The 23,740-nt window shown below is 42.7% G+C and overlaps 1 protein-coding gene across 6 annotated transcripts in view; it reads right to left on the bottom strand.

The window, feature by feature from the left end:
• The window catches only part of ARHGAP26 (Rho GTPase activating protein 26), a 302,495-nt gene that overhangs the window by 78,707 nt on the left and 200,048 nt on the right, over positions 1-23,740 (bottom strand). For 5 of the 6 annotated variants that reach the window (XR_005583882.1, XM_039485733.1, XM_039485732.1 and 2 more), the window contains exon 18: positions 2,611-2,770. The exons of the other annotated variant lie outside the window; for it this stretch is intronic. Coding sequence is in view for 4 of the 5 variants with exons in the window: in XM_039485733.1 (XP_039341667.1) it covers positions 2,611-2,770 (160 nt within the window). In the remaining variant the exon portion in view is untranslated. The remainder of the gene's footprint in view (positions 1-2,610; positions 2,771-23,740) is intronic. 6 annotated transcript variants of the gene reach the window in all.

The raw sequence follows: 23,740 nt of genomic DNA, 5'->3' as shown, positions 1-23,740 counted from the left end.
AGCATTCAGCTCGCATAGTGAGAGACTTTATTCAGACAGAATCAGTCAATTTCATTAAGGGATTCATGGGAGGGTTTAATAAATCATGACCAAGAAAGGGCAGAAAAAAAGGCTTCATAACATCACCCCCACTGCTTGTGACGCAGATGTCAAAACTCTTCCCTGCAAGGGGGCAAGGAATAGCTCTAAATATGACACCGTTTTTGACTTATTAGCAATATTAAAAAAAATTAGAGGCAACTGTGTGAAATACAATAAGATTCGCTGGGTTTGTTCTGCTAGGGACTGCTGAACCATGCACTGTGTGCCAGTGGCGGATGCTACTGAGCGATACAGAGGCCTGTAGGGTTATTTACCTGCTATTCACACTGCTCGCTCCTCAGGTCAGGCGATTTCATAATTAAGCAATGATTTCTATTCAGTTCCAAGTAAAAAGAAAGGAAAGGAAAATAAAATAGCTCCCCTGAGCTGAATAAATGCAAAGGTGTTTACATGCCACGTAACAGCAATTTCTCTGAGAATAATCAGAGTTGCACTGCTTTCCCCATTCTCTTCTCACCACATTGTTTCCACACTTAATGGAACATCACTAACAATCACCCTTGGCTTCCTGCATCTGTTTAGAGAGATAGGTGAAGGTCCTCTGTCTTAGTAATATGTTGTGAATGGCTGGTGTGTCAGATGCGTGCGTGCACTTCTGCTAGAGCTTTGGAGAAAGAATAAACTGTGACGTCTTTCTAAACAGAGTCTCGTCATACTAAATTAGCGTGGGTCTGTAGCAGCGTCTGCCTAGAAACATCTGTGGTGATAGAGCAATCTGTTTAATTTAAACTAATCAGGTTGAATACTCAATGGTAAATCCACCAAGCCCGCTATTGGTGGTGGCCCTCTCACTAAGCAATACAAACACTTATCTGAAAGACACAGATTTTGTGCCCAGAACACTGAATTGGGAGCTAGGAATTTCTTCAATGAGAGTTGAAGGTATTGAGCATCTCACATGATGGGACACCAATATCATGCATTTTGGCTTATTAGAATGTAGAAAATTTCTTTTTCAGACAATCAACTGATAGTTAATGGAACAGTGATATTCTGACTAGCCCACTAGTTTAGCCATTTAGTCTGAAGATGCCTCATTTCCAGTGATTTCCTTTAATTACCCATATAATCCTACTAAGAGCTCTATGCTTTGCTTTCAAAGTACATTACAAGCAATCTGGGCAAGGTCAAAGCATGCTAAAATGGCATATGCCACAGATCAAAGCTTGGGGCAGAGCACAGGAAGTGTGGTCTCTTTTCTTCATTCCAGCAGACTAAGCAGCACTTCCCAAACCAAAACCAACCAAACAAAAAAACCCAGAGAGAGAACCACTTGTTAAATGTGTTTGAAAATTTACTTGTTTTAGAACTGCTTTTGGCCGTTTTAAGCCTCCTTTATGTGATAGCCATTTCACTGTCTTTTGATGTATTTATCCACAGAACATCCCTGTGAAGCAGGGAAGAGCTATTATTCCCATTTTACAAATAGAGAACTGAAAGCCGTAGAGAGGCAAAGTGACTTGCCTGCGGTCACACAGGAAGTCTGAGCAGACCAGGGAATTGAAAACAGGAGCTCCCAACTCCCAGACTAATGTCCTAATCACTTGACCTCTCAAAACTAGCAAAATTCTTTGCCCAACTTAAAAGATAACACAAGGGGACTTTTAAAAAGGGACCATGAAATAGGCTCAAGCCAAGATAATCAGAAAAATAAGTTACTAGAATTGTTGTTTATGTGATTTCAGCTCAACTAAAACTCAATTTGGAGATACTATTCCATTTCCTGTGTTTCCTCCCTGCTGTTATTTCTACCCCCCAAAAACCATAGCCCCATTTGGTATGTTTGCACAGCAAAAAAAAAAAAAAAAATCCACAGCTGCCCTGTGCCAGCTGACTTGGGATGGTGGAACTGTTTCATTGGCTGTGTAGACTTCCGGGCTCGCGCTAGAGACCCTGCTCTAGGACCCTGCGGGGTGGGAGAGGCCTAGAGCTTGGGCTCAGCCCAAGCCCAGAAGTCTACACAGCAATGAACCAGCTCCGCAGTCTGAGCCCTGTGAGCCCAAGTTGGCTGGCACAGGCCAGCTGTGGGTTTTTTCTTTGCTGTGTAGACATATCCATTGACAACCAAGGTAGTTTTACCACTGACTTCAATGTGACCAGGATGTCACCCTAGTATTTAACTGAAAGTACGATTCCCTCATGGGAAATTTCAGTTTGAAATAATATGCTTCAGCATCTAAAAAGGGAACAGAATCCCAGTGTTACTATTTATTATTTGTATTACTGTAGCTAATAGGAGCCCTAGTCATGAACTAGGGTCCCATTGTGCTAGGTGCTGTACAAACACACTCCTCATGGATACAAAGTACCAAGGGCAGCTATGAGCTGGATTAGTTTGGGATAATTGCGATTTTCCTTTAGCTGAGAGAAGTGATCTTGTCTCTTGCAATGCTGTGTACTGATCATCTAGAGAAGGTGGTTTATTGAAGAATTTGTGTTGGGGTTGTCATGGAGGCAAATTCTTTATTATAAACTTATTTAAATTCAGAAGTAAGGGGAAAACATTACCTTTTCGTGGTTTTCTATTAAAATCTCAACCACAATATTCTGAAACTTGATGTCCATAATCGCTGCAACAGTTTCTTCTTGTGGTCGAAGCAGCGTTGGTCCAAATACCACACCCAGATTAGCAACAGTCATTAGATTCTGTTTGTGATTATTAGCAACACTGTAAGGAAGGGGAAAGAGTAGATAAGAGAAACATCAGAATAATCCCTATTTCATCTTTGGCACAAATTTTACAATTGTTTACATTCCTGAAACTCCGGATGAGCTTCTTCCAGGCTCAGCCATGTGGAAAAGTACAGACTTAACTGGAGCGTTACCAGTGTAACTTCAGCCTCCGTAAATTGACTGATGCCAGGAAAACCCAAATAGTTTAACCCTTTTCTGGATACTAAATTCTAAATGGCTGAATGTTCCAACCCACAGCCTACTCCCAGAAAAACAGTTTGAATCAGAAATGTTTCAAATCCTCCTAAAAACAAGTAGTTGGACCTTTGACATGTGCTATTCTCAACTAAGTGAGCAACCTTCAATGTCCACATTTCAAGTCCTTCTGCCCCATTGAAGCTTTTGCCTCCACCCAAGGTCAATGCTATTCCAATCCAATCAAAACAATCTGAAAAGTAAAGATTTTGCTGGTGTCACCAGAGAGACGGGGGGGAATGTACACATAGATACATAACAAATGCATACACACAGTATTCTCCACCAAACTGGAGAACTTGCTTAAATGGGGATATTTCTCTGGGATTCAAATTAAGACTAATATTTGTTAATGTTTGTTGCTTATGAGAGACATCTCAGATAATTTATTGGTACCCAAACTTTGTTTCCTTCCCTCTCATGCTGGTTTGAGCTCTCCTCTCATGTCAGCTTTCAGAGCACCACTGCTTTCTCCTGTACAACTTGCTACTTCCTCCTTGTGCACCTACTAGGACTCCACATATCTGGGTGTCTCACAACTGTCCTGGCTGCCAGCCCCGCATGCTGTGGGCAGTGTTTCCACCAAACTCCAGGGGTCTGTCCAGTAACACGATGGGCTCGGCAGCTCCATGGAGAGCAGCACTACAACTCAGAGGGGCTGGAACTAGAGGTGCTGGGGGTGCTGCAGCACCCGCTGCCTTGCAGTGGTTCCCATCATATACATGGTTTCCAGCTTGGTTCAATGGCTCTCAGCACACCCACTATACAAACTGTTCCAACATCCTTGCTACCACTTTAACAGTAACATGTTAATTAGAAATTTATCTGATAGAGAATAAAAGACCGTTCAATTTATAGTGATTAGGATGTATTATTTATGAAGCACCATTAGTCCAATTACCTAAATCTATACCTAGACAGAATATATAGATCCAAGTATATTTATGATATAAAGTTATCTATACAGTACACACACACAAATAAACAAAATGCCAAATTAAAAAAAAAAAAAACTAGAAAGCCACTCGGCTACGGTGCAACCTAAAAACCATTCAGGGGTCAAGATTACCTGTAACGGCTACTGATTCTAGATCCCTCCCTTTTTAAGTGTCCAATTTGTGACAGCATAGAGGGGTCTGATTTTTACCGAGTGTTCATCATTTTAGGGGGGAAAAATCAGGCCCTCTTAAGGTGTCTCCAGTTTCACACCCCAAAACTGAAGCACCCCAAATCACCAGTCATTTTTGAAAACTTTGGCCCATTGTTCTTACAGCCATAACCACGCTATATTGTTACTGTCTCTATTAAATTGTATATTTAATTGCATAAGCTGTTCTCTTAAAGCAGTTCTGTACATGCAGACAACATGGAAGTACACTCATACATGCACCCACTTGAGCCTGAGTAACAACAACTGTAACCAGGAATGTGCTCTCTGGAAAAGTATGGATAGTAGCATCACAATGATTACTGTAATTCCCAGAACATTCATTGGGAGCTCAAACTCACATAGCAGGCAACCAGTCCATAAAGCTACCAATTGTCTGACTGCTGGCGTTGTCGGCATAAGAATGTAAAAACATATTTATATCTAACAAAAGAAGATTATTAGCTAAAGTTGCACAGTGATGATTCAGAAAGTGCCAGAAGTAATACAAAAAGGCTATTAATTACCTTAGAATCTCTAATTATAGGTAAACAGTCAGCTAGGCGCTTTATACACACAGCTGGCATTTGCCGTTATCGGACACATTTTTCTCCAGGGCTATGATTGCTTTTACCTACACTCTTTGTTAAGGCTAGATCAAAATGATTCCACCTGATATTTCCCACAAATTCTGACGCTGTTGAATCATGTGTTTGAATTCCTCCGATTAGGTTTTGTATGTGAAAATTCTACTACCCTATTACCCCACTTCTTAATGATTCTTTATGGCCTGTTATATCACCCTCTCCAGAGCTTCCTAATTTGAAGACTTCAGTCAGGGGTATCGCTGAGTTTTAAACTAAGCTTTTATGTAACTATCCTTCCTCTTTTCTCCTGCTCTCTCATCTCAGGAAGAAGCCACAAGACAGGATAGCTAGCACTAAGCAACTCTAGATTGCACAACAAGAGCTGTGAATTAGAGTGTGACCAACTCTATTCTTCAAGTAGACAAGAAGTGTTCATTTTCTACCTTTCCAGGACACCCAGGCAGACGAGAGGCCTCTGACAATGCTCTACACTTGAGTTAGATGCCTTTGAAAATGTTACCCTAAGTGACTTAGGAGCAAAATCCTATTAAAAAGTCATTTAGGTGCCTTTGAAAATGTTACCCTTGACTTCCCTCAGTATCAGGAAGCAATGAGTATTTTAATCGCAGTTCTGTATGTCTGAGAAATTGCCTCTGTAAGTATAAATACTATAGTGCTGTGAGTTACCCAGGCTTTTGGACTGAATCCTGGAAAAGCTCAGGTTACTGAGATAATAAACTGCAATGTAATATATGGTGTCCCTTACCAACTAGCACCGACTGTCGAAAAGGACAAGCACATGCTACTGATTCAGCCACTAGGAGGCACTCTATTCACCACAAGGGTTTATTAACCAAAGCCAACTAAAGGAGATTGACCTACCCAAGAGAATAATGGTTCATAAATAAAGTGGGTCTGTTTCAGGTTGTAATGTGAACAAAATCAAAACAAAAAGTCTCTACCCACAAAAAAGGAAGACGACACTACCTCAGAACTCAAAAGCGGAGAAATGAGATAAAAGATGATTACAGTTTGAACACAGCAATGCTCAATTTGATAAGCAGATCATTTGCGCACTCTCTCTCCCCCTATTCCCTTTCCTCTTTTCCAGTTTTAGAGAGATCTCCTTCCAACCGCCACCCAAAATAAATTACTTCCTACTTGGAACCAAGAAAGTGCCATGAAATCTCAGTACACTCGCTTCATCTCTCCTTCCCATTTCAGCCACAAGGCATGAGTAGGACAGAATCATGTACTTTGCAATACAGGCACAGGTATTCACAAGTGTGTAAACCTAGAAGGAGAATCAGCCAACATTCTCTGTGCCTGTTAGAAGTCAATACAGTGTACAGCAAGGAGAATAAGGCAGCATTTATGGAATGAGATGCAGAAAGGAGACAAAGATTAAGTTCTGCTCAGAAATTTTTCACATGCCTCCCTGGGCAATATGGATGGCTAAAGCAATCAGAATTCACACTCGCCTCTTCACTACAGGACTCCTGCCACTTGCCCCCTTGACACCAACGCATCACTGACAGAGACATGAGCTTCCTATAGACCTCATTCTCTCACACGGGGTTGTCGTGGATACTATTCTCTCTCCCTATTGCCATCTCCTCTACCACAAATGGAGCATGATTTATTCCTCTCTCTTCCCTCTCCTACTGGTGCCTTTAACACCACTGTCTTCCCTCTCACATACTGAATGGTATTTTCTCCCTCTTTTGCTATCTCCTCACACACATGGAGCATAGACCATATCACTAGCTTGCCTCATTGCTATTCTTTCTTGCTCAAACAAATGGGGAAGGGGAGGTTTGAACTGTGCACACAAACACCATGTTCCTCCGTTCAGCAAAACCTCTGACTGCATGCTGCATCTCACACACTGTGTTAAGCAGTTTCACAACACATGCTTGAATACACACAATCATTGTGATGTCAAAATATTTCCAAGATTTTTAAAAGGAATTAAGTCACATTCTATTTTTACCCAGTCCCGTATCAAGAGTTTCATGAATGCTAACCCTAACCATAACTGAATTTTTAAAAAATTGCAAGTTCATGGAGGATAGGTCCATCAATAGCTATTGCCACAATGGTCATGGAGGCAACCCCATACTCTCAGTGTCCCTAGGCCTCTGACTGCCAGATGCTGGGATTGGATGACACAGGATGGAACACTTGATGACTACCTTATTCTGTTCATTGCCTTTGAAATATCTGGAATTGGTCACTGTTGGAAGACAGGATACTGGACTAGATGGACCATTGGTCTGACCCAGTATGGCCATTCTTATGTTCCCTGAATTTTCTAAGTCCCAGTAATGTTGTGTTTATAAATGTACAGACATCTGTGTTCACAGTACTCCTGTTTGGATTTTGGACCCACGTCCAGTAGCTATTACTGAACTATTTTGAGGCTGAACAGTTCTGAAAGCACTTGAAATGTTTCATAGCATTTTTAATGATCCCTTAGTTTAGCAAAACTCGGTGCATTTATAAATGCCATATTATTCAGTCTTACAAAATAAGCTCTGCTCATTTCTCATTACCATTATCATGTAATACATCAGTGTAATAAATTGCTCTCTCATTGCATTGTTACTGCTAGATGACTTTACATGGTTATGTTAATTATTACAGACTGAATTATTAATGGCTTCACAAGCATATGATCCTCCAGTATAAACTGTAGAACTGGCTTGCGCTGCAATGTCTGTTATTTGAAGTGACTTGACTACATTTGCAAATGTGGAAAGGCAGTGGTATTGACCAAAATCCCAATGCCACAGCCTGCAGGAATCTATTCATTATTAGATTCTTTGAAAGCTCAAAGTCTGAATTACAATTTTGTAACTGAGCAGCTTTTGTTCCTTTCTTGGATAAATTAGGATGCTACGTGACGTCCTGATCCATAACATGGGTACTCTTCCACAAAAAGAGAATTCTTTACAACTCTAGGTTACGGAAGCTATGCTACAAATGTGTGATTCATCTTTTACATCCTTGAGTTCCATAGACTTTATTTATATGCTCATTTACTATAAATTATACCTCTTCATCATGTTCTGTACTAGAAAATAATACCATAACCTCCAAAGCAGGGGCATTCTCATCCCAAGGTACATTTAATATTGATCTTGGTTACAAATGCTTTTATTTAAGCATTGTTAGCTCTGTCCCTGCACATCCAGACCCCTTAATGTCTCTGCTGGCATTTGTCGTATTTTTCTTTTAACCTCTTGTTCCTTTCTGGGCCATAAATTTTGAAAGCAAATGTACTTATATTCAAATATACTTATATTCATTTACATGGATAGGCTTTCAGTGCTTTCACATTCATGCTTTATCCCTAATGCTTGTGTAAGTTATTTTAAATATGAATAATGAGGGAAAAATTGGTAGATGGTGTAGAAATGCTCTAAACAGCATATTAATTCGTGTCCCAATGCATGCTGGGATACCAACTGACTTCTGGCAACTGGACTTTTGCTCTTCCAATTTTAAAAGAATGTTAACTTGCTAATGTACACCTTACAGGACCAGTAGGGGAAGTGAAGGTTGGATGGTTCAGTGAAGTGACAATAGACAATGGAGCCTTAATCCTCTAGGTCAGTAATTCTGCTCCAACCCACATCAGTAATGACCAAAATTCAGCCATGTGATGAAAGTTCAGTGGGTTCTGTGAAATGAGCTGGTGGTCTGGGCCTACCAAATTGAAAGCTAATGGGTAAACTTTCTGAGCACAAAGTGGGGAAAAAACCTGAATGGGCAGAACGAATGAATTCCCCCGCACATCTAGAGATGGTTCTCCCAGGTCAGGGTGGTGATATGTTGCGATATTATGTGGAATTGTTGATATCTGTGCTCCATGTGTCCTGCAGTTGGACAGAGGACTTAGTTCTCCAGGACTGTCAACCCAATTCCTTGCATAAGTTCTACATTCACTTTCAGAGAAGAAGGGGGATGGGGTGGGGGGAAGTAAATCCATGTTTTGTGTTAAATTAGATTATGAATGGGTTGCCTGGATACTGTATACCACATGGTATGACCAGACGTAATTTAACATAGGGTAATGACTTGTCAGGCTTCTCTGCAGAGTAAGCACACGGGAGCAGTAAATATTTATCTGCTATGCTGACTTGAAATCAGTATTAAATAAAGATGGGGAAATGCAGTGGAGTTTGAGATCTGGCAAACCTTCCAAGTTGTTTCTGACCCATTTTTTAGTTCACAAAAACTAATTCTAGTTTTATAAACTTCCACTTCCCAGGCAATAAATTCAACACATTTATTTTCAGGGACATTCAATTAAAAAACATGTTTGTTTCTCTACCTACAAAGAAACCTGTGTTAAGCAAAGAATGATGAAAACTCAGAGAGAGACACCAACTCTATGCTGTTTGTTGATCTCTGCAGGAATACTGCTAAGCCCTGACATGTGACCAGATGTCTTGAGGCCAGAGCAGCTGGTGGGGTGCACTAAATTTTAATGTCATGCGTACAGTAGAATGCATTGAAAAATGTACTAGCCAAAGTATTCAGGGCCATGAGCTGGCAACAAGGGTATTATTTATTGTTGACAGACCTGGTTGTACTGGTACATTATGTTATCTTAACTTAATGCATTTTTCTGAGTGACTCAGGTCACGGGTAAGCTAGATAACTTCCCCTATCCTCACCAAGTTGCTGGCAATTGATGTATTTCAAAAGAAAGGAAATTATGGTTCAAAGGACTGTCACACTGCAGCGCTGTGCAAAGGAGGTCCCACCAGTATTTTCCACTGGTGGGGAGGGGCGGGGGGAAGCAACTAACATCTGTAGCTATCATCTCAGGTATTTTCCCTGATTGAGAGCAACAGCTCTAAGGAAGCATTTATTCCCTTTTAGATATTTGGTGAAGTCTAAACTGTTTCTGCTTTGGCACTTGGGGCAATCCTGTTGAAAGTCCAGAACTCTTTATGAATGGCTTAGGTGCAACGGTTGCAGACCTACTAGCAGCAATGATGTGCTATCAGCAAGCATAGTACTGCACGTGGTCAAAATGTCCTTGGTGCCTACAATGTCGCTAACACTTTTTTCAATATCAAAAGTCAGTACGAGATTGTGACATAGAGAAGGAGGAGTAAAGGGAGGCAATCCTAGACAGAGGTGGTGTCTACCTCAGGCTGCTGTGTTTGTGGCAGTTTGCAGATTGCAAGAATTAACCTTAAAGATTAAAAGACAAAAAGCATGCAGATGACATGTTTGGGGGCAGAAGCACGTGTGGATTCACCAGCAGCTTGGGCTTTATCACAAGAAAAGTACAGTAACTCGCTTAACGTTGTAGTTATGTTCCCGAAAAATGCGACTTTAAGCGAAACAATGTTAAGCGAATCCAATTTCCCCATAAGAATTAATGTAAATAGGTGGGGGGTTAGGTTCCAGGGAAATTTTTTTCACCAGACAAAAAACGATATATTATATAGATATACACACAGTATACATTTTAAACAAACAAATTAATGCTGTTCACAGCTATGATGATTGTGAAGCTTGTTGAGGTGGTGAAGTTAGAGGGTGGAAGAGGGAGAGAGATTTCCCAGGAAACTCCTTGCTGCTAAATGATGAACTAGCACTCGGCTGAGCCCTCAAGGGTTAACACATTGTTGTTAATGTAGCCTCTCATCAAGGCAGCACGAACAGGAGAGCAGGGAGACAGCATAGCAGACAAAGACAGACAGACATCTTGTGTGTGGGAGAGAGAGAGATGCACACTGCCCCTTTAAGGAAGCTGACCCATTCTTAAGTGCATTGTCTTTTTAAGTGGATCAGGAAGTTGAGACAGCAGCTGCTGCCCCAAGCTCTCTCTGTCTCTTTCCATGTCCCCTCCCTGCTGTATATGGAGAAGGGAAAAGCGGGGTGCAGGAGCAGGGGGGAAGGGGACACCCTGCACAGCAAGCAGGAGTCTCTGGGAGCAGCTCCAAGGCAGAGGGCAGGAGTAGCACATGGCAGTGGGGGGAGGGACAGCTGAACTGCCGATTGATGGCCTGCTGGGGGCTGCAGCACAGGGAACTTAGGGGAGCGGGGAGCTGGTAGGGGGGCTGCTGGTTCACCCTGGTTACAAGCCCCCACCAGCTAGCTGCATCAGGCAGTGGACAAGCGGTGGACAAAGCAGGCGGCTGCCAAAAGACGTTAGAAGGGAGCATTGCACAACTTTAAACGAGCACGTTCCCTAACTGATCAGCAACGTAACAACGTTAACCGGGACAACTTTAAGTGAGGAGTTACTGTAACTTAATAGGTGAAGAACATGTAATAGCAGGTGCAGGAACAATGCAACCAAAGTAAGACTTTCATTCCTTATAAGTCCCCTTCACAAGTAAGCTCTTCTTAGTATGACAGGGAGTGTGGTCCAGATCGCAGACAAAGGGCTGAGGATTTTCTTTTATTGTTATTTTCATCTCAATGGGAATATGCAGTCAGTGTTCTGTCCCTGCAACACTGATGCGCTCCTTAGTTGCATCAATTTAATTTGGCTCTGACAAACGCACGGATTGAGAGAGGGCTGCTGCCGGATATCAAATTGGTGGTATTTTCTGAATAAAATCTAATGAGTTCTCGGAACTGTTCCAGGGTGTATTCAACTCATCCCTGCACCTTACTGAGTTTAATTGGACTATGGCCAATGAGGAGTGTGTGGGTGGGGAGACTGAAGAGGGGAAAAAAGTGACTGACTGGCGTTTCATTTGCTCCTTCCTTGTACAGAATACAAAAGTCTGTGAGCCTGAGGGGAATAAGAATCTTGAGCTTTGTAAGAGCTATAAGATGTGTCACCTCGCAGACACCCAGAGGGATTACAGTGATTGCTTATCTTGAAAGCCAAATAGGCACAGAATATTCCACGCCCAGTACAGGCAACAAATTTTTACAGTCTGAGGAGAAACCAGAGAGGAAAATGGTCATAGAAGGAGCAGTTCTCCCTTTGATCTGTGTACAAAACCAGGAGCGAACATACCTGCCACGCACAGGTGCAGGACAATGCAGAACCAGGAAGAAGATGGATTAGTGGTGAGAAGAGAGAAAAGGCATTATGGCATGGCTGCTGGAGGGAAACTGTAAAGCAGAGTCCATTATGTCACCATGACTAAAAAAAATCCCCCCTCCCCCCATTACTCCTTATTAAAAAATAATACTCGAGCACCAACAGTAATGGCCACACACACTTCAGCAACATAGGGCAATCTGTAGCATGTTTTGAACTATTATGATAGGCATTTTTTAAAAATTGTAAGTAAGGGGTACAAGCAATGATGTCCACGGGCTTCATGTAATATCTGTGCACCAGTCATGTACGTGTCCTAGGAACAGGAGCTTATCATGCAGGCAAGAATGAGTGGTAAAGGGACGCTGTCGAGAAGTAGTTTAGGTTTTGTTGGAAACTAACTTGGCAGAGGCAAAGGAGGAGCTTAAATGACCGAAAGGGAAATGTTTTTGTGACCTTTTCCCCCCCAAGACACAGAAAAGAGTTTTTTTTTTTAATTAAATTTTCCCTCCTGCATCATCAGAAACCGAGGGTGCCAGAAACAGAAAACTTTCAGGAAGTGCCCTCCTTATCTGAGCGAGCACAACCAAGTGCATATGCATTTGAAAGAGTCCAACAGTTAGGCCCTGAATTAACAGAATTTACATGCGTAGAACACAGCATCTGTGCTCCCAGGGATCAAAATCTATCAGCTGTGCACATGGACTAAGTGATCAAAAGGCTCATTTACACAAAAAGACGCCCCTCTGAAAGGGCCCCAGATCTCTCGTACACGATGAGCATAAAGTGGAAACTGACTATAAATAAATAGCGAAAGTTTCACTGTCCAAGCTGAGAGAAGAACAAAAAGCAAACAGCATAAATGATTAAACACAATATTTTAGAACTGTTCAGTCTTAATCTATTTTATCCTATTTTCTTAGGCTCTGGATATTTCCTGGGCCTTTTGGGTGGCTAGTGGGAGTGAGCTGTGCCTGAGATAACAGAGTTTCTAGCTGATGAAGAGACGAATAGCCTGGACTCACCTCAGTTCCCCACTGCTGGGAACCTTTGCTCATCCCACAGTCTAGACAGCAGAATCAGTGTTAAACTAGAGCTAGAAATCTGAAGGAACAAAGCACAGTCCCAACCCTGAGAACAGCAGATGTGAAATCAAGTCACAAGGACAGACAGACACAGAGACGCACACAAAGCCTCCAATGTCCAAAATATGAGGGAGTAAGAGATCGATATTTCCTTGAATTATCAAGAAAAACAAGGAAATAGAGGGAAAGCTGTTTCTAATCTGGGTGGGTGGGGGTGGGAAGGAATATAGCAGAGTAAAGGACACCGATGATAGAAACCTACCAGATCAAACACCATGTGAAGCCCCATCCTGGGCAGATTGCCCCAACTCGACACAGATTACAGGCAGGCCAGATGCTTTTGTGCCTCTTTTTGATTAAACGCACTTTGGCAACACTTCTAAAATGTGTTGTATCGACAAAGTCTCACTGAACTGAAATGTACTTGTGGTGTAACCTTCTATCCAATACTGGTTGAGCAGGGGAGATCTCACATTGTTAGGTGGGAAGGACAGAGAGTGGGAGAAGCACCAAAGAAGGACGACAAGGGTGGCCCTCTAAATGTGCTTATGCATCACTTCCTTAGGGTTTAAATAGTAAATTAAGGGAAAACACAAGATTGGGGGCGGGGACGGGGAGCACCATGGGAGGATAGGATGCCCAGAACACCCAGAGCAAAAATGGGAGCAAACATTCTCTTGCAGTTAGAGGAGATAAGAGGTAGTAGAGGGTTGAAATCAATGAGGGCTGTGATTTTTGAAAGGTATGTAAGGGAGTGAGGCACCCAACTCCCACTGAATTTCAAAAGTGCAGTTTGCCTGCCTCAGATCCAAGCTGATGCTCTGGGCCATATTCACAAGTAAACGGTACCTTTTGGTGCCAGCCAACCCTAGGCCACTCCAGTGAGGAATAACCAGCGGGAAAACAGCGGAGGGGGTGTCATTCTCCCCTCCTAGACTTGCTAGTTCCATTTGACAGCACAGGAGACCCTCAGCAGAGGCTGGTCCAGGAAATGCTAACTCAACACATACCTCAGCTGCCTTGCTATCTCTCTCTACCTTGCAACACCCACTTTTTTTTTTTTTTTTTTGGCTGTGCTGGCCAGCTGCAGACCCTTCCCCCTGACATCAGAAGGGAGGTAGGAAGAGTCACTGTTCATTGCAACACCCATGCTGACTTTCCGTCATATCTGGGGCCCCGTGCCAGCATCTGCACCACACCCTAGTGAATTAGGCCAACTAACCATTGTCTACAAAGGTTAAGTGACTATGAGAGCCAGCTTGTTAACAAACCCGTCATATGAATGCAACAAGAGGTGCTAGAACATCGTGCTGACCAACCAACCAGACACTGCACCTTGAGAGTTAAAATGTCATAAAGAAGCCTCATTTCCTTCTGACTCCACCCTCAAATCTCTCTGTTCAGTGAAGAGAAGGAGGAGGAGGAGGAGGAGATGGATTTTGCACTGTGCACGTCTACTAGATTTCACTTGCTCCAGCAAGATTTCCATTTTCCTCCTGGGCAAACTCGACCACAGCTAGACGTGTTGGTCCACTGCCAAGGAACAAGTGTTGTATATCACATTAAGGAGATGCATGGACCAACTCTAAAATGCAGTAACTGAAAGCTTGATTACAATGTGAATACCATCCAGACTACGTGTAAATGCTGGACTAAAAACTTATGATTTTCAAATTAAAACACATATGGCACTGCAATTCTCTTCTGATCCAGGTTTACAAAGAGACAGCAAACAAGCCAGTCATTATCTCTAAAAGCTAAGAGCCAGATCCCCAGGTCTGGGCAAGCTAAACTTGGTACAGGGCCCAAGGTGGAGATGGGCACTAGGGTGACCACATGTCCCAATTTTATAGAGACAGTCCCAATTTTGGGGTCTTTTTCTTATATACGCTCCTATTACCCCCCTCCTCCCCCCCATCCTGATTTTTCACATTTGCTCTCTGGTCACCCTAATGGACAGTAGTTTAGGACCTACCATAATTTAGAGCAGAGCTGCCTCAAGTTACACTAACTGGAAAGATAACTCCTAGAGGGTCACTCCACTAGCCCAGGATGGATAGAGCAAGCAGCATGTGTTCCAGCAATGTGATCTATGCAGGAGGTGGCACAGAGTAGCTGGGAGTGAGAGGTAAGGCAAGAATCTTATTTCAAATTCCAACTAATAGTTTTATTTCCATCTGGGAAGCCAACAGAGATGGGTAAAAGAATCTTCACTTTAAGGCTGCACCTGCAGGTTGGCACTTAACTTGTGGCACTGCACTGAGAGACTAATATTGATATGTAATGGTCCTGAGGTCAGAGTACTGCTTTCCTCTCTCATAGGAGTATTATGAGATTTGATTTATATTAGTACTTGAGGAGATAGTCCAGGGGGAAACCGTCAGTTTAATGCAATATAACTTCCCTTGTCCTAAGCTCTGTGGAAGCTATCGGTGAGGGCATAATAGCTGCTCAGTTTCTCAGCATCTAACTTATTACTTTGCAAAGCATTTTGAGATGCTAGGATTTATGGAGGGTGCTGTATAATGATATTCCATGTGCCATTGCTTTCTTGTGGCAGTTGCTTTCAGAGGCATGAAGAAAAATGTCTCTAACCCGTCTACACTACAGCTTCCATACTGGAGCTGGACCAGTACAGAAAAACACATCCACATTTCTCTAGCATCGATAGAACGTCAGTGTCAATCAGTAGATCTCAGATTAATCAGGTTTTAACAGACAGCATGAAGAAATAGTAAGGGAGGGTGATTCTCATTCCTCACCCACACACACCCCAACTGACTTCTTTTCATACAAACCATACTGTGGGTACATAATTGAGTCACTGAGCCTTGAGAGTTACCATTACATTCTTGTCCCAAGAGAAGGCCACTTCTGTAAGCTAAGCAGATACCTCATATTCTCAGCAGTTTTCCCAAAGGGTATATATCAAATGGGCAAGGAATTTGGAGAAGTTCACCAGCAGTGATACAAAATAAATACAAAAACTACTCTGGTCATAGTCCAGAACACTACATCTGAAAACAGCATTATTGTTGTGTTTGGAATAAGAGATCCCACTATTACTGCGCAGAATAAAGAGGGTGTATTTTTATTACAGTGTTTATTATTTTGGCAGGAAGAATTTCCCCCCCAAGACTATTAGACTCACTTTTACAAACCCTGCTTTAGTACTGAAACGTAAAACACCAAATTAATAGATGCTCAGGAAAGGCAGCGAGAAGAAAGTTGGCGTGAAAAAATCTTGCAACATAATAAAACATATTAGCCCTTATTGTTCTTGTTTAGCTTTTTATTACTTTTGGCTGAAGATGCATGAGTGCAGCATTTATTTACTTCCAGCTTCAGGTCACTTCATTGATCAAGATCTTTTCTCTTTTTAAAAAATACTAATAGTAATGATAGAATCCACCCATGGCTTCTTATGTTTACAGTTGTTATTGCCAACACTCCAGACTGCTGTATACTACTGGAACCACACAGTCAACTACACTACTAACACCTGTTGTCATAGCAGCAGTTTTTCCCCTCTTCGCAAGGAGCATATGGCAAGCCACAACAAAAATGAAAAGCTATTATATTCTATGACCCCTGCTCTCCCCAATCCTCCCTCACCAGAAAAGTCACCTTCTGTATACAGTACACGGAATATTGAAAGTGGAATTATCAGTGTTTTAATTGCACCACTCAAATAAGAAAAACCTACACACGCAACTGTGAAATGCAAAAATTTGAAGAGCAATATGTGTTAAAAACATCTACAGCGCTGGTGAATAACATGCTGACACCTGGCTGAAGGACAGAAAACATAGGAGATAGGGATTATTTGCAATAAATGAGCTCTCAAAAAGCACACTCTGAGAACAGGCTCTGATCTTCTAGCCAGGACTAAACATAGTCTGAAGCTTCTAGGACTCCTCAGCTGCAGTCTGTCTCATGTCAGACATTAGTAATAACTCACAACTGAAAGCCAGCTCAGAAGCAATGAGAAAAAATTATTCTCTCACATTATCTTGTATGTTAATGCAAGTGAAGGACCAAAGAACCTTAGTAACAAGAAACATTTTGGTGGCCTTCAACCAGTGGTTTTCAGACTTTTTTTTCTGGTGACCCAGTTGAAGAAAACTGTTGATGCCCACGACCCAACAGAGCTGGAGAGGAGGGGTGTGGGGGGGCAGAGGGTTGGGGTTTGGGCTGCAGAGTGGGGCCAGGAATGAGGCGTTCATGGTGTGGGAGGGGGCTCTGGGCTAGGGCAGGGGGTTGGGGTGCGGGAGCGGGTCAGGGCTCTGGGGTGGGGCCGTAGATGAGTGGTTTGGGGTGCAGGAGGAGGGTCCAAGTTTGGGGGGGGGGCTCTGGGCTGGGGGATTGGGGCACAGGTTTACCTCAGGTGGCTCCCAGTCAGTGGTGCAGCGGGGGTGCTAAGGCAGGCTTCCTGCCTGTCCTGGCACCGAGGACCATGCTGTGCCCCGGAAGTGGCCACAGCAGGTCCGGCTCCTAGGCAGAGGCACGCAAGCCGCTCTGTGCAGCTCTTGCCCTCAGGCACCACCGCCCCCAGCTCTGGAGTGTGGAGCCAGTGCTTGGGGCAGTGGCAGCATGTGGAGCCCCCTCCCCCCTGCCTAGGAGACGGATCTGCTGCTGGCCACTTCTGGGGCGCAGCGCAGTGTCAGAATTGGTAGGAACTAGCCTGCGTTAGGCTATGTCTACACTACTGCAGTAAGTCGACCTACGCTCCGCAACTCCAGCTACATGAATAACGTAGCTGGAGTCGATGCACCTTAGGTCAAGTTACCGCGGGCGTCGACACTGCAGGGGGTTGACGGAAGAAACTCTCTGGCGACTTACCTTACTCTTCTCATCGGGGGAAGAGTACAGGGGTCGACTGGAGAGCGATCTGCTGTCTTCAGTAGACTCACTAAATCAACTGCCAGTGAATCGATCTCAGAGCATTGATCCTGACTGTAGCGTATCATAGAATGTCAGGGTTGGAAGGGACCCCAGGAGGTCATCTAATCCAACCCCCTGCTCAAACCAGGACCAATCACCAGACAGATTTTTGCCCCAGATCCCTAAATGGCCCCCTCAAGGATTGAACTCACAACCCTGGGTTTAGCAGACCAATGCTCAAACCACTGAGCTATCCCTCTCCCCCTATACAGCCCTAGTCAGGCAGCACTGCTGACAGGACTGTTAACAGGACTTTTTTCAATTTATTGTAAACCCTTATTTAAAACACAGACACATGGACCACTTTTGAAATCACTGACAAGTTAGTAAATAGACTGTGGAAGCTAAATACCTGTGTTTCACTCCATGAATTCCATATCAGCCATCCAGCACACTGTACCTCAAGTTACTGTAATGGTCTCTACTAGTGATAGCAGATACTTTAACTCCATTCATTGCTCATGAAACACTCTCTGTCCAGTACACAAAACAGCCAGCTTGTGAGATCTGCAGGCTGTTCAATCACATGAGATAGAAGGTATCAATAAACACTTGAGAGGTGAGCAGCATCTGAAGCTTTAATTTAGCTTAAGGTTTTCAGTGTTACAGCCATAGAGAGATGATATTAGAGGAGGAAATCATCCCATTGTATATAATGGGGATGCAGAGTTATGAAGAGCGCAAGCCTGGTCAACTGTTGTTGGGGGTGTGTGTGTTTTTTTCAATGGCTAAGGAGAAATCTGTCTGATACCTCCACTCAGCATCTCCCCAGCTATTTGAATGAGAAGGGGTGCAGAAAGAACCTTGCTCATTATGAGGGGATTGGCCCACCCTGCAACTAATAAATCCTGAAGAATGAGAACTGCCCCTAATTCTGAAATAGCATGGACAGAGAAAATCAGCAATGGTCTTTATCACTTCTCAGTCAAACCAAAAAATGTCAAAAGACCTGCTTGTCAACAGCATGCTTGTCAACGTGGAGCATTTGTTCTCAGCTCAGGGCCTAGCTTAGAACAGCTCAGCAACTGAAGTAGGAAAGACACTCCTCTGCTCATAGAAGTCATAGTGTTTAGGGCCAGAAGGGACCATCAGATTATCTAGACTGACCTCCTGTATATCACAGGCCACTAAGCACAACCCAGCCACCTCCATACGAAGCTCAGCAACTACAGTTAGACCAATAGCCCTCAGGGAAAGAACAGGTTGGACTGAGGTGTATCAATGATCAAGGCGCCTGCCATGGAACGGAATTGATTAAGTAAGATATTCCCAGATAGCCATACTCCATGTAACTTGAGAGAGCCTGCTACTTTCACTTCACTAAAAAGGGGTGTGTGGAAGGGGGAATGGACCCCCAAAAGTGAAGAGAACAGCTGGCTCGAACTGATCCCTGGAGCTATGGATGGTGGAGAAGGTAATGGAGACTGCTATCATTACATAACAGCAGCCATACTGGGTTAGACCAATGGTCCCTCTAGTCCACTCTCCTGTCTTCTGACAGTAGCAGTGCCAGACGCTTCAGAGGGAATGAACAGAACAGGGAAATTATTAAGTGATCCATCCCCTGTCGTCCAGCTTCTGGCAGTCAGAGGTTTAGGAACACCCAGAGCATGCTGGCTAAAAGCCATTGATGGATCTAGCCTCCTGTGAACTTATCTAATTCCTTTCTGAACCCAGTTATACTTTTGGCCTCACTTCCCCTGGCAACTTGTTCCACAGGTTGAGTGTACGTTGTGTGAAGGAGTACAGCCTTTTGTTTGTTTTAAACATGCTTCCTGTTAGTTTCATTGGGTGACCCCGGGTTCTTGTGTTATGCGAAGGGGTAAATAATACTCACTTTCTCCATGCCAGTCATGATTTTATGCCCCCTTAGTCATCTGGATCATATGCCCCCTTAGTCATCTATTTTCTAAGATGAACATTCCCATTCTTTTTAATCTCACCTCATATGGAAGCTGTTCTATGCTTCTAATCATTTTTGTTGCCCTTCTGTGCACCATTTCTAGTTCGAATATATATTTTTTTCAGATAGAGCAATCAGAACTGCACACAGTATTCAAGGTGTGGGTGAACCACGGCTTTATATAGTGCGATTATGATATTCTCTATATTATTTCCTAATGACTCCTAACACATTAGCGTTTTGACTACTGTTGCACGTTGAGCAGATTTTTCAGAAAACTATCCACAACAAATCCCAGATATCTGAGTGGTAGCAGCTAATTTAGATCCCATCATTTTGTATGTATAGTTGGGGTTACGTTTTCCAAAGTCCATTACTTTGCATTTATCAACACTGAATTTAATCTGCCATTTTGTTGCCCAGTCTCCCAGTTTTGTGAGCTCTCACTTAACTATCTTGAGTAATTTTGCCACCTCATTGTTTATCCCCTTTCCCAGATCATTTATGACTACATTGAACAGGTCCCAGTACAGATCTTTGGGGAACTCTGCTATTTGCTTCTCTCCATTGTGAAAACTGACCATTTATTCCTACCCTTTGTTTCCTATCTTTTAAGCAGTTACTGATCGATGAGAGGCCCTTCCCTCTTATCCGATAACTTGTTACATTGCTTAAGAGCCTTTGGTCTAGGACCTTGTCAAAGGTTTTCTGAACATCAGAGTACATTATATCAACTGGATCATCCCCAGTCCACATGTTCTAATAGATGGGGGAGGCATGATTTCCTTTTACAAAAGCCATGTTGACTCTTCCCCAACAAATCATGTTCATCCACATGTCTGATAATTCTGTTCTTTACTATAGTTTCTACCAATTTGCCTGGTATTGAAGTTAGGATTCCCAGCCTGCAGTTACCAAGATAACCTCTGTTGCATTTTTAAAGAAAAAAAATCAGTGTTACATTAGCTACCAACCAGTCATCTGGTACAGAGGCTGATTTAAATTATAGATTCCATACCATAGATAATGTTCTTCAATTTCATATTTGGAGTTTCTTCAGAACCCTTAGGTGAATGCCATCTGGTCCTGGTGACTTATTCCTGTCTAATATAATACATGTGTTCCAAAACCTCCTCTAAGCCTGTAACAGAATGCACCTGTGTTCACACCCTGCACACTATTTTACATCTCACAGTGCATACTTTGTACAGAGATCATTTGAAAACTCATAATTTGCTGGTCATTATTGTCCTGACAAAATGTGTGCAGCAATATTGTATGTGAAGTTATACAATTCCACTGTACGGTTTTATTAACACATATTCCAAAGTGAGGCTGGCAAACAGATTTGTCTTAAAAAAAATTTTTTTTTTAAGTGTGATCTGCTTAATTTGCATTTAAGTGGTAAATAGAGTAATCAAGCAGGAAAGGAAGCAAAGTACACTCAAACAGTTGAGGGAAAAGCAGCAGGGAACATCCTTCCATATAGACTCTGTCTCCTGAATCTCTGCTGGAAATGTTGTTCAAGAGGGGGAGTGACACTATAAAAATGAGGGACAAACACCTCAATCCCTCCCCCTCCCATTGGCATTCACAGTACCTGAAGGACAAAGGAAGCAGCACTGGACTGAAGAAGGGGTCCTGACCTAGAGGATTTGGTCAGTAAGACTGCTGAAAGCATATGGTGAGCAACATAGCTTGAATCTAACGTAGTTTGTTAAATTAGGCACCATCAGCATTTTAACTTTATTTTCTTGTAACCATTTCTGACTTTAATGCCTCATTACTTGTACTCACTTAAAATCTCTCTGTAGTTAATAAACTTGTTATTTGTTTTATCTAATCCAGTATGTTTAAATGGAACTGTTTTGGGAAACTCCATTTGGAGTGGCAAGTTGTGTGTATGTTAAAGAAATAACAGACTTTATATAAACTTGTACTGTCCAGGAGATGTCTGGGCAATACAGGACATACATTCCTGGGTGAAAATCTAAGACTGGGGCATGTTGACATCACCCTGCAGTATAATCAAGTAAGAGCCAAGGGGTGGCTGGCTGCAACACACTCACGGACATAGCTGGGAGTGACTTGCATACTGGAGGCTGTTTGAGAGCTGTCCAGGCTGGAGACTATAGCAGCAAAGCATTGTAAAAGGCACTCTGGGTTAGAGGGGAGGAGTGACACAGCTACTCAGTCTGGATGGTACCCGTTAAGTCACAAGGTCTTTTCCCCTTACTTGATGGAATGACCAAGTCAATCCAGACCCCTTTCTCTCTCTTTGCTAACCATAGGGCTGGGGTGAAAGATAGAAGCAGGAACAGTGATGGAAATGAGAAAGTGAGCAGGGGAGAGAGGAGGAAATGAGAGTGTGGAAAGGAGGAGGAGGCAGCAAGATGGGAAAGGGGGAAGAGACGAAATCCAGGAGATAAACAGGCACTGACATCAGAATATGGGAAGGACAGAAACCATAATAGGGAAATGGGATCAAAAATAATAAGAGATTAATGTTCTGCCCTTCAGAAAATAATGACGGGAGAAGGAGATTTATTTTCAAGGAAAAGAGAAACCAAGAGGAGGCAGGAGATGAAAATCAATTGTACAGAAAGGAGGCTAAGAAACAAAATAGGAAACAATCAAAGAAATGGGGGAAGGACAGACACATTTTGGGGTACATTTAATTTAGCATTTTACATTATTTTCCCCATCAGGAAGATCATCATCTTTTTTAAAAAAACAAACAAACAAAAAACTCTGAGCAGAGTCTTCAGACAATACATTAAACAAAAGGGGGGTTTCCTGACGTGCCTGCAAGAGGTAATGCAGCAAGGGAGGCAGCGTTTGAGGAGTAGTCAGCTATGCAGAGGCCATGAGTGTAGCTAGGCTATCCTCCTCCACACACACATCCCCAAGGCACGTTTAGGCTCCACAGAATAAAGACCTGTCCCAGTCAATTGCTTCAGGGACTAAGGTGCTGTAACAAAAAAAAGTCAATCAAAACCTGCGGAGGTCTTTAGAGTGTATTCCTCTGTAGCGGACAATTCTGGGATTCTTTCAGAAAATACAAGTTCCTCTATGAGTAGAAGTAGTATGAAGACTGAAAGGTCAGTTGCCACAGGGCGGGGGGGCGGGGGAGAGAGAGGGGGGAGAGAAGCTATTCTAGGCTGCAGATGTGTGTTGTTTCTGCAACAAAAAAAAAACAAGTCTTTGAATACAGCAATGCTGTAGGAGGTTAACAGTTTATCTGTAAAATTGGAGCAAAATGTTGCTGGTTTACATATTACAGGAAACCAATCATTAAAATACATTTTTATCAACTAGGGGAATCCCCCTCCCTTCATCAGAATTTCATATTTAACCCCTCTCCTCCTCCCCCCAGTAAAATAAAGGAAAGAAATAAGCTTGGTTTCTCCTTTATTTCACACAATCTAGGCCAGGGATTCTGTGCAAATGACAATCACACAGGGATTCCCTGTGCCAGATTCTTCTTGGAGCACTGAATCCATTGCCATTTGCTAGGCTATAAATAATTCATGAAGTTTGTTTGGTGTCAGGCTTTGATGTCAATTTTATCAGCTGAGTTTTTAAAAAGACACCTGATGGAAGACAGGATGTGGCTGGGGGAAAGGGAAAGAACTGCTAACATATCAGAATCGATGCTGCATATTTTTATTGCCTCTGTACTGTCCTCCCACACTCTTTGCATATATAGTTTTGTCAGCAAACTGCATGGGGTTATCAAAGTTTTATGGCTGTCATAAGCTAGACACCAGGCAAAAAAAGCCATTTGCACAGAATGGTTTTCAAATGAGGAGGGTCTTCATGGCTCTGCTTCTCCTATGTTCTGGACTAAACTTCAAACACTTTAACACCAATTAGCCATGCTTTGAAATGGCCTGCGGGCAGGTTTGCCATTGAAGCATTCTTCCAACTTGGAAGACAAAATAAAATTCAAGTTAAATAAATTAACACGCATCCTGAGTCTACTTAGGTGTGGGAGAGGTGGTGGTCTTAAAATCC

Source organism: Mauremys reevesii, linkage group 8 (assembly GCF_016161935.1).
Source record: "Mauremys reevesii isolate NIE-2019 linkage group 8, ASM1616193v1, whole genome shotgun sequence".
In the NCBI taxonomy this organism is placed as follows: domain Eukaryota; kingdom Metazoa; phylum Chordata; order Testudines; family Geoemydidae; genus Mauremys; species Mauremys reevesii.
Note: the sequence above shows the minus strand (reverse complement) of the source record. Positions and strands in the feature narration are given on the sequence as shown.